Raw genomic sequence first — 10899 nt, 5'->3', positions numbered from 1 at the left:
TCCTTGTTCATGACCTCTTGTTGACTTTCCTAATCTTCTTTGGTAGTTATTGTCGTTGTCTTCATTGGGCCCTCCAACCACGTCCTTGTCCTTGTCCTTGTCCTTTTCCTCATTCTCGATGTCCACCATGATTTCGTCCTTGTTCACTTCTATTATTTGGACTAACTCTTTCACTAGTAGAATCAACTCGTAACTTGAGCAATTGATCCTCGATTCATTCCTTCTTTTTTTTCTTGATATGCTTGTAAGGAACTCATGAGTTGCTCAATAGTCATGGCCTTCAAGTTTTTTGTTTCTTCGATTATGACAAGAATATGATCAAACTTTGAATCTAACGAATCTTAGTATTTTTTCCACATCATCAATCTTTTTACCATTTCTTTTAAGTGACAGTCAAAACTCTAGAAAAATAGTCTGAGATGGCTTCTCCCCTTCTTTCATATGCAAAGTTTCAAACTCAGCTCTTAGAGTTTCAAGACGTACCCTTTTTACGGGATCCCTCCCTTGTACGATGTTTGAAGCTTTTCCGATGCTACTTTTGCTATCTTTGTTTCTAAAACTTTCTCAAATGCATCATTATCTAATCCTTGATAGGTTACATAAAGAGCCTTGTTGTCTCTCTTTCTTAAATCTCTCAGAGAACCCCTTGTACTTAGAAAGACTACCGTCATTCAATGGCTCAATGTATCATCTCTACAATCTCCCACACATATTGCGAGCCAAAAAGAGCCTTCATCTTCATACTCTAATTATCATAGTTGTTCTTGTTGAGCATTGCAACTTCAAATGAAACCATGAAATTTGTTGTCATTCTCTTGAAAAGGATCTTTAAGCTTTTATACTACTTGGTTGGAAAGGAATTTTAGAGGTTACTTGTGTTATTAGACACTTGTATTTTTTTTTTTTTTTTTTTGGCTTTGTAAAATCGTAGGACATTTCTCATATTTTAACTAAATGATTACTATATGTTCTCCTATTTTCTAGATATTTCTTCAACCTTCTTTAAATATCTCCTACAATTGAGTTTTTTAGAATATTAGAATCATTATATACTTCTAGAAATTGAGCTTTTGTTTGTACTAGCCCAAATATTGTTAACTCAAAATTAAGTTTATATTTGAGATAGCTGTGTAAGTAGAAAAATAGTAAATAACAAACTGAAAAATAGCAAATCCCATAAATCTTTTGATTTATAGTAAAATGGTCGGCTACATATTTTTTTTGACTTTTTTATATAGGACAATTCATTTAGTATAGATACAAGGTATTTGTATAGGTCAAACAATGATGCAAAATATCACAGATCACACAGATCACAATACAGTGTATTTGTAAACAACATTCAGTTTTGGTAAATCTTAACAAAACATGTTATTTTCTTGCTGGAGAAGATTACACCAACATCCCTTAAAAATATGGCTGTAATTTCTACCAGATTTTCGTATTCTTAGGATTTAAATCAATTAGTTAACAATTAATTTTTATAATTCATAATAGACATGTTTAACAATGATTTGAATTCAAATTTTAGATCATACTCCTAAAATAATCGCAAATATAAACTCAATAGGTTTGTATTCTTTATATTTCATAATATTTATCAAAACATTATGAAATAATACATAATACACACTTTTAATAACAATTTAAATTTAGATTTTATATCATCTCCTAAAATCGTCAATTTGAATTCAAATCTTACCTAATATCCCTAAAATAATGGCAAAGATAAATTCTTAATACCTATTTGAATTTAAAATTTAAAATTTAAATTTTTATAATTTAAAATTTAACAACTTATATTCCAAAATATTTATAAAACATTTATTAAATAATACAAAATACAATTTTTTAATAAAAATTTGAATTTAAAATTTATTAATGAATTTTTTTATAACAAACTTGAGAGAAATGTGTGAATTTGAAATTTGAAATTGAAATTTTATTAATTTTGGTATGTTTTCATAACAACCATTTAGTTTGATATAGAAAAATATTTTATTAATTTTAATTTGTTTTGATAATCTCGAAATGTGTTTGTTTATTAACAAAACATTAATAAATTCGATTTAATCCAAAATATTTCATTGAGCTTCTTAAAAATAATTTTATGGTTAATAAATAAATATATTTAATTAACCTACTTGAAAATATTTGTTTGAAAAATATAAGAAAGTATAAATTTGAATATATTTAATTTATTCCATTTTTTTTATTGTTTATTTCTTCTTCTCTCTTTTTTTTTTTAATTTAACAAAATAGATTTATTTTTTAAATCAGCCTTATTTGAGAAAAGAAAAGAAGGAGATTGAGGGAGGGGGCAGACAACGCAAGAGACAAACAAGTGAGAGGGAGAAAGTTTTTCTTGCAAATAAAGAGAGAAGAAAAGTTCTGTCGACGGAGAGGAAGATGTTGGAGTTTTGATGTAAGCGACGACGGGCTTTTCTAAGACGCGTTTGACGGCATCCGACGTTAATCGTGGGTTTGCAGCGAGTTCTAACATTCCAGCGTTTGTTGGAGCCGGATTTAGTCGACTTTCGCAGGTTTAGCTGCGAGCTGGAGGATAGAAGGATCGAGTGACGTCTCCAATAAGTTTCACAGTGAGTTTCCCCATGGGTGTTATGTTTTTCGATCGTGGTTCTTCTTGGGGTTTGCAATGGGTTGTTCAACACATGAGTCTCCGGCCGAAGGAGCCGACAAGAAGAACATCTCTTGATTTGCGCAAATTGTAAGAAGACTTTGATCGGTTTGAAGGGGACAAAGTTGGAAGCTAGCTCCAATCGTTTCTACCTGAACGTTTGAATGCCTAAATGCGCACGATTTGAAGAATATACGAAACGGTTGCAAAAATTATGTGGAGTTTTGATGATGATAGGTATTAATAGTGTATTGGAAGTTTGGTTTTAATTATAGCGTATTTGTAGTTTCTTGAATAATTGTATTTAGGATTTAGTTTTCGTCCGGTGAAATTGTAATCCAAACCATAAACTTGTAAATTAAACCAAAACTAAATAAAATGTTTCCAAACATCGACAAACTAGTCTGTTTGAACTGTTTAAGCTCAATTAGTCGATTTAGCTCGGTTTTTTTTTATGCCCTTAATTGACATTACTAATAAGCGTAATTATGACTGCTTATTACCAGCGATACATACCATGATAAGATGCTTATGTACCAATATTGGTATACCTAAAATATTTGATATGTACCGAAGTTGATAAACCATTTGAATAATTTATCTATTCTAAATCATACCCATCTTTAATAAGAATGCTAGGAAAACAATTCCATTACCTGATTAGTTGAGAGTTTTATAAAGAGGAATTTAAGTATAATTAATTGAGCTTATATTCTTTGGTGTCGATATATATGTATTTTTTTTGTTAATATATTCATTTTGCTCATGTGAACTACAAATCCAAAACACATGTATTGTCTCCACAAATAAATTTTCAGTCACAAAAATCATACAACATTCCAATTCTTATAAACATCATTTCATATACTACTGCTTGAATCAGGAGTAGTATTAGACCACCTCCCAAATGTGCACGCCATCAAACTTCTCCCAGCCAGAAGTCCCAACGTTGTCTTCAAAATCGTCAACCGACCATCCCCGGCGACTGGAGCTTCAACCCCGGTCTCCATCGGCCTCGGCTCAAGGATAGCAACTTCCCGAGCACTCCCGGCATCGCTACTACTCGCATCCAAGTGATCAATCTCCTCAACATCCCAATTAACACTCAATGATGTCCTCTTCTCTACAAGCCATTCCTTGATCTCACCAGTTACCCCTTTGCATTTCTTCACTTTAATCTTAGCTAAATTGGGACACCCCCAAGCCAGTGATTCAATCCCAATATTTGAAATTGGACATCCTTTGATGCAAAGTTTCTTCAACGACTTGCATTTTGCTGCAATGCAGGCAATCTCTTCGTCCCCAACTCTACTCCCACACAAAGCCAATCTCTCCAAATTCACACAGTTTGAAGCCAACAACGATAGAGATAAACAAGTTGGGTTTACCCCAATTAGAACAAGCTCTTGTAAATCGAGGCATTGTTTAGCTATTGCCATCAGCCCTTCATCTCCTATTCTATTAATTCTCCACCCATCAATATGAAGTTTCCTAATCTTTTTACAATGTTCAGCAATACGAGCAAGGCCAAAATTTGAACAATCCCATACTTTGATAAGATGCAATATCTCTAAATCTAAACAGTTAGAAATGGCTGAAACTCCACAGTCACTCACCTGGATCCTCTCAATGTGAACTTCAGTCAAACTAGCCATAGCATTTCCATTGCCAAACAATTGGAAGAGGTCATCCCAATTCCCTTGGCAGCGAATGATCTTCAGAGCTTTCAGATTTTTAGAACCCATGATCAGAGGAATTAAGCTCAACCCATCAGCAAGATCCTTCAGCAGAATGGATCTCAGAGACGCCGCCGCTGCGCCGGGCACGATGGGCTCGTTACCGGCGATGACGCCACGGAGACCCTTCAAGGACAATTCCTCCAAAGTGCTGCAGTGCTTGAGGAGAGCATTAATGGAATTGCCCCCCAACGTACATGAACTACAAGAGAATTTCTTCAAGGTTTTGCAATTAGAAGCAAAAGCGGCAATACCCATATCCGTGAGTTGAAATCTGCCGGAGAGCTTGATCCGGGTCAGATTCCGGCAACGGATTGAGACGAGACTCAAAGCATCGTCATTGATTCGAGAGATTTTCCGGTTGCATCGAAGAGAAAGCTTCTTCACGGAGTCGAATCGAGTAAAGAGAGATGGAAGAAATGGGAGAATCTCATCCTGAGCATTGAGGGACAAACGGTGACGGCTCTGACCCTCCACTTGAAACCACCGCTTACAAACCAACGAACAAATTTTCCGGTCACCGGAGTTGAGGAATCGGAAAATGGATGCCAAACATTCATCAGGAAGGGAAAAAGTAAAGTCCACAAAATCCAACAAACCCTCATCGTTTTGCTCCGTCGAAGGAAGGGCCAAAGGGGAAGAGAAACCACCGATTTGAGAACCCGGCGGCCATCGTTGGAGGCAATTGAGGTCCGGAGAGGTTCCAGCAGAAGAATAAAACTGACCCATCAGAGAAAAGGGTTTGTAAACCCTGAAAAACGAGAAAACTACACAGAATTGGAGAAGATAAAGGGGGGAAATTCGAGATTTTGGTTATGTGGGAAAGGAAAAAATATAAAGGGGAAAGTGGGGTTGGGTTGAGAGAGAATTCGCGGTGCCGACGCCCCGTCAAAAGGGAATGCGTGTCATCTCGCCTTCGATTCAGCGGCGAGGAGCAAAAGTCACAAACAAAAACAATGGAAGTGAGGATGATGACCAGACCAATTAAAAAAAGGAAGAAAAGAAAAGGGAGTAAAGTAAGAAGCAAGGACTTGGTCTTGCAAAGACGCCTTTCCTTACTTGGACCATTAACATATGAAATAAAATAATAAGTTTGTGGATCGTCCCAACAATTGATTTGTCTTTCATTTTCTCGTATATGTTATGTGGCTACAACATAAACCATTGAATTATGTTGCTATTTTATATTAAGGTACCACGTACTCTAATCTCATTCTTGTTTTCGAAACTACATGAATTATTGGTGTATTTTAATGAATAAATAGTTCACATCATATACTACAAATACTTTTGGAACTTTAAAATGATAAATTCTTAAAATAATATTGAAGATAAGTGGTAGAGGAGTGTTAGAATAATCCCGAAAGCAAAGACAACCAATATTGATACCAAGGGAAAGCATTCGAAAAGGTAAATGAAGGGAAAGCATTCGAAAAGGTAAATGTTCTAACACTTTACTATTTCATTTGTGATTGATTGTGTTTCATGTTGTAAAATTTTTTAAAAATAGTAGAAGTGCTGACAATCATCCTTTCATGTAATACTTTTTAATTTAGTTTATAAATTGATATACAGTTTTTTTAAGTTTAGAAAACCAATGATTTTTCAACATTACTGAAAGCCCTAGGAAAAGTATTTTATTAAATAAAAAAAAATAATATCCAATTTACTATATAAACTTGTTATAAAATGTCAAATATAATAATTTTAAGAACTATCACTAGGCAACATCCAATAACACCAATTTCATCCCAAAAAGTATATGTCAAGAAACTTCAATAATTTCATAAAGAGTTCGAGTAATGTCAATCTAAGTTATAAGTATCAAGTTAAATTAAGTAAATGGACGTACAAAGTTGGTTCCAAACTCTAGGCTTCACCAGTTTGCATAATAAACATCCGTGCAAAAGTAGTGTACATAACAAAAATTCCTACAAGTCTTGGAAGCATGAAATGATCTTTCCTAACAAAATTATAGAATACCAACCAAAACTCTTTTTATATTCATCTAAAGTTAATATCAAAATCTTGTATAAAAAGACCATTTTGTGCATCAAATTTGAAATATGTAAGCATAACAAAATAAATAAGTAAAATATGTAAGTAAAAATGAAACTTATGCACTTTAAAGTATAATGACACTTGACTCAATATGATTCAACTTCAACATTCTAACCACAATTGGGGCGAGGGGCATGTATGAATTAAAAGCAATAAACACCATAAGGATTCAACTCAAAAAAACTAAATTTAGGCACTTTAAAGCATAATCACGCTACTCAATATGATTCAAATCAAACATTCTATTCTGAGTAGGGAAGGGGGGCATGTCTAAAGCAACAAACTCCATATGGATTCAACTTAAAAATGAAACTTAGCATAATGACACTACTCAATATGATTCAACTCAAACGTTCTACTCACCAACACCAAAATCATCATAAGAACGAATTTATAACTACCTAACTGTAGTATAGTCATATCTATTCAATGTATACCATGTTTGTATATACCACTATAATCTGGCACTTTATATCAAACTAATTAAGTTGAAAAAACTATCTGTTGAATGTCATTTGATTGTTCTGAACTTCATTGTTCTATGTTGGAGGTAGCTTCTTGACTTGTTAACCTTCTTAAAATTGCTTCAATTGTAGCTTGTTGCAATTCAACTATACTTTGCAAGTGTGCAACCTGTGCATTTGTTTCTTTTGTGTTTTGTTAAATTGCTTCATTTCTAGCATTCTTTGGTTTTGGTCCTCAACCTTGTCCTTTCACATGCTTCAACCGCTTACCTAATACCCATTCACATATTTTTCTTTATAGAAGAGGTTCAGTCCCTTCTTGTGATGAAGTGGTTTTTAATGCCATCATTTCATCCTACACCATAATTATGTGATAGTACTAATGTATTCTAGGTTTTAAGAAAAATATCAACAATGAACACACAATTTTACTTATATATTTTGCTTTAGCCTCATTTATTCACTCCTCAGCATCAGTAGGATGTCAAAGTATGCCTTCAATTTCACACCTCTTATCTTTGTGCCACCACATATCCTCTTCGGTATGTTTTGAAAGAAATAATCTTTGCAAACTTGTCTTTAGTGGAAAATATCTTAGCACCTTATGTAGAGTTTGTTTCTCGTTCCTATCATTCAACCTATACCTAGATTCTCCATAATGCAGACATTTGTCAGGTGATGTATAATCTTTCCAAAATAAAGCGCAATACAATTTGCACACATGAATTGATTCATATCCCATCCTTAGGTCAGGTAGTCTTTTCTTAGCTTCATAATAGGAAGGCAGGTAGCTTGACACCATTCGAAAAGGCTTCATTTAATAATTCAAGCAACATACCAAAGAATTTTTCACTCCAAAGGTTAAGCACCTTAATGTGCATAAGTTTCACTAAAAAATTAAATGAAGTGAACTTTAGACATCTCAGACATATCGGACTCATTTTGCTTGTTTGATTCTCTTGTAGTTTCTTCAAACATTGGCTCATGTAGATCATGAATCATCTATATTATCTCTAACTCCAATGTTTTCTCTTCTCTACCATCACTTGAATTGGAAAACATTGCGCCTAGAAACGTTGAATTAGATCTAAAAAATGGAGAAAGATCAATAGTATCTCCATGGAATATCCATCGTCTATAAGTTGGGAACATGCCATATTTATACAAATGATGTTCTACGACATCTAATCTATTCCAAATTGACGTTCACACAATTTGAACAAGGACATCTTGTTCTTCCCTCTTCGTCTAAATAATTAGTTGCAATTTCGATAACTTTAACAACACCATTAGAATATTCACTACAAGTTTGATCTCTTAAATTTATTCAACTTTGATTCATAATAAATACAACTATAAGTTAAAAATCAAGGTGTTAGAATCAAGCTTGATGTAAATTGCAAAATATAATGCAAATAATCAAAACCTTATGTATATTGAAAAAATACCACACGATTAAAGTTGTCTTGTTTCTTAATTTTTTGTTATTATTCTAAAGTAACTCTCAAATACATATTAACACACAAAAAGTTCATTCTCCACTTCAATACAAAACATACAATTCAATTTTTAGAAAAACACTCTAATAACCATTGCCACAAAACTCCACTTCTTTGGCTCAAAGCAAAAGTAAACTCTCCATCAAAATTTGAAAACTTATTTACAATCAATAGAGAGAAAAATTCAAGTCTAGTCATTTAGGCATTCAAGTAAATAAGTACATTTAAGTCCCAAAATTTTAAATCATATTACAACCATTGTCGCATCAAGAAAAATAACAATACAAGGGAAGAGTAAAACACATTTATGGAGATTGGGTAAGGTTCACACCAATTTATCTAGTTTTGCTTGTATTTATGTTCAATGAAATTGACTAGTCAATCTGAACTTGGTGAAAAATAAAAATTTATTTTGAAGTATGAAGTTTCAATAGGAAGAAAACATGGAGGAAACACACCCAACAACCATTGCCGATTGAAGAAAAATAACAGTGAAAGGATATGCACTACAAGAAATTCCATTTTCAGTGGCGCACAAAAAACGTCACTAAAGGTTAACAACGCGTCGCTAAAAGTTTTAGCGACGAAAAGGCGTTCGCCACTAGGACTGTCGCAGATTTCGAGTCGGTTAAAGTTTTAGCGACGCAAGCATTCACGCCGCAAAAGAGGATTTTTTAGTGACGTTTGTGCGTTACTAAAGGCTTACTTTTAGTAACATAATTTGTGTCACTATTTATTTTCTATAGTGATGTTTTGAACATGTCACTAAAGGCGATGTTTTAGTGACAAATTGTATTGTTGCTGAAGGGTACTTTGAGACCATTACAAATAGCTTTTGCGACGCGTTGAAGTGTGCCACTAAAAAGTCCTACAGTTTTTTTTATATAAAAATCAATGCTTTTGCGACGTTATCGAATGCGCCAGTAAAAGAATTTTATTACATAAAAAAATAATATCTGATTGATTAATTATATCAACCTATTATCAGATGTCAAACATAATAATTTTAAAAACTTATCACTAAGAACATGCAATAATACCAACTTCATCACAAGAAATATATATCAAGAAACTTCAATATCTTCATAAATAGTTCTAAGTAATGTTAACATAAGTTATAAGCACTAAGTTACATCTAGTTAGTTCCAAGCTATAACCAAGAAGTTACACCTACAAACCAAAAGTATTGTGTACAACAAAAAATTCCTACTTAGACCAAAAGTATGTGCATAACAAAAAATTCCTACTTGGACCAAAAGTATGTGCATAACAAAAAAATATAAGATACTAACCAAACTCTTGTCATATTCATCAGAAGTCCATTGTGCGTCCAATCTGAAAAAGCAATATAACAACATAAATAAGTAAAACATGTAAGCAAAAAATGAAACTTAGGCACTTTAAATATAATATACTCAAGTGGATAAAACTCAAACTTTATAAAAAAGAATGAGAAGGAAGGGGGACATGTCTAAAGCAACAAATTCATTACCATCGAACTCAATAAACGACTTCAAAGCATTATGACACTAGTCAAACAGACGAAACCCAAACATTCTAAAACAATGAGAGGGGAGATGTCTAGCTACATCAAAGACCAAAATCATCACTTTATATCAAACTAATTAAGTTGAAAGAAGGGGGGGGGACCAAAATCATCACAAGAATGAATGTATCATATTCGGACCAAAATCATCACAATAATGAATGTATCATATTCGCATATGCTACTCTAATCCAACACTTTATATCAAATTAATTAAGTTGAAAGAATGAGGGGGGCATACTCAAAGCAAAAAATGAAACTTAGGCACTTTAAATATGTCATACTCAAATGGATAAACTCAAACTTTCTTGTTGACTATCCAATACTCGTTCACATATTTCCCTTTCTAGAAGAGGTTCACTTCCGTCTTGTGATGAAGTTGTTTTTAATTCCACCATCTCATCCTACACCATAATTACATAATAGTATCAATCTATTGTAGGTTAAGAAAAAATTCAACAATGAACATATAACTTTACTTACATATTTCGCTTTTGCCTCATTCACCCACCCATTCTTCTCATTGGAATGCGTGAATTGAAATAATTCAATCTCACTTACTTCCTTACTCTCTTCTTTCTACACGTGACAACCAAAATTATAAATATAAAAAGTATTTATAACTACAATACAAACATAAATGTCGTACCATTTTCTGCTTATGGCGTAAAAATGTTGAAGTTCCACCTCGATGGGTGAATGAAAGTTTAGATCGTGCCTTAGTATTTGCTTCAGATCTACTCTTAAAGTCTTCTCGTTCCCATCGATCACATAAACGAGCCCAATCTGAATCTCGTGCCACTCGTTTGTCACGGTGTTTTCGTGCTTCAACTGGAGAGTCATACTTTTTGTAGCTTTTGTGTAATGAACAACGAAAGTCTCTATACAACACGCTCATCTCATGTTCAAGATAATCTTGTACCAAAGGTTCATTTAAGTCTAGAATGAAGTAATT

General features: G+C 33.3%; 1 protein-coding gene across 1 annotated transcript; it reads right to left on the bottom strand.

The window, feature by feature from the left end:
• Positions 1-3411: 3411 nt before the first annotated feature.
• Positions 3412-5439, bottom strand: LOC103501119 (F-box protein SKIP2). The gene has a single exon (XM_008464618.3). The coding sequence runs from the start codon at positions 5101-5103 to the stop codon at positions 3499-3501; it is 1605 nt and encodes a 534-aa protein (XP_008462840.1). The 5' UTR covers positions 5104-5439; the 3' UTR covers positions 3412-3498.
• Between the last annotated feature and the right edge of the window lie 5460 nt (positions 5440-10899).

Source organism: Cucumis melo, chromosome 11, assembly GCF_025177605.1.
Source record: "Cucumis melo cultivar AY chromosome 11, USDA_Cmelo_AY_1.0, whole genome shotgun sequence".
Taxonomy (NCBI): Eukaryota; Viridiplantae; Streptophyta; class Magnoliopsida; order Cucurbitales; family Cucurbitaceae; genus Cucumis; species Cucumis melo.
The sequence above is the reverse complement of the archived record's forward strand: the minus strand, read 5'-3'. Positions and strand labels throughout refer to the sequence as shown.

Bases quoted from the DNA above. Each gene is read 5' to 3' on its own strand.
- LOC103501119 (XM_008464618.3), bottom strand. From the start codon at position 5,103: ATGGGTCAGTTTTATTCTTCTGCTGGAACCTCTCCGGACCTCAATTGC.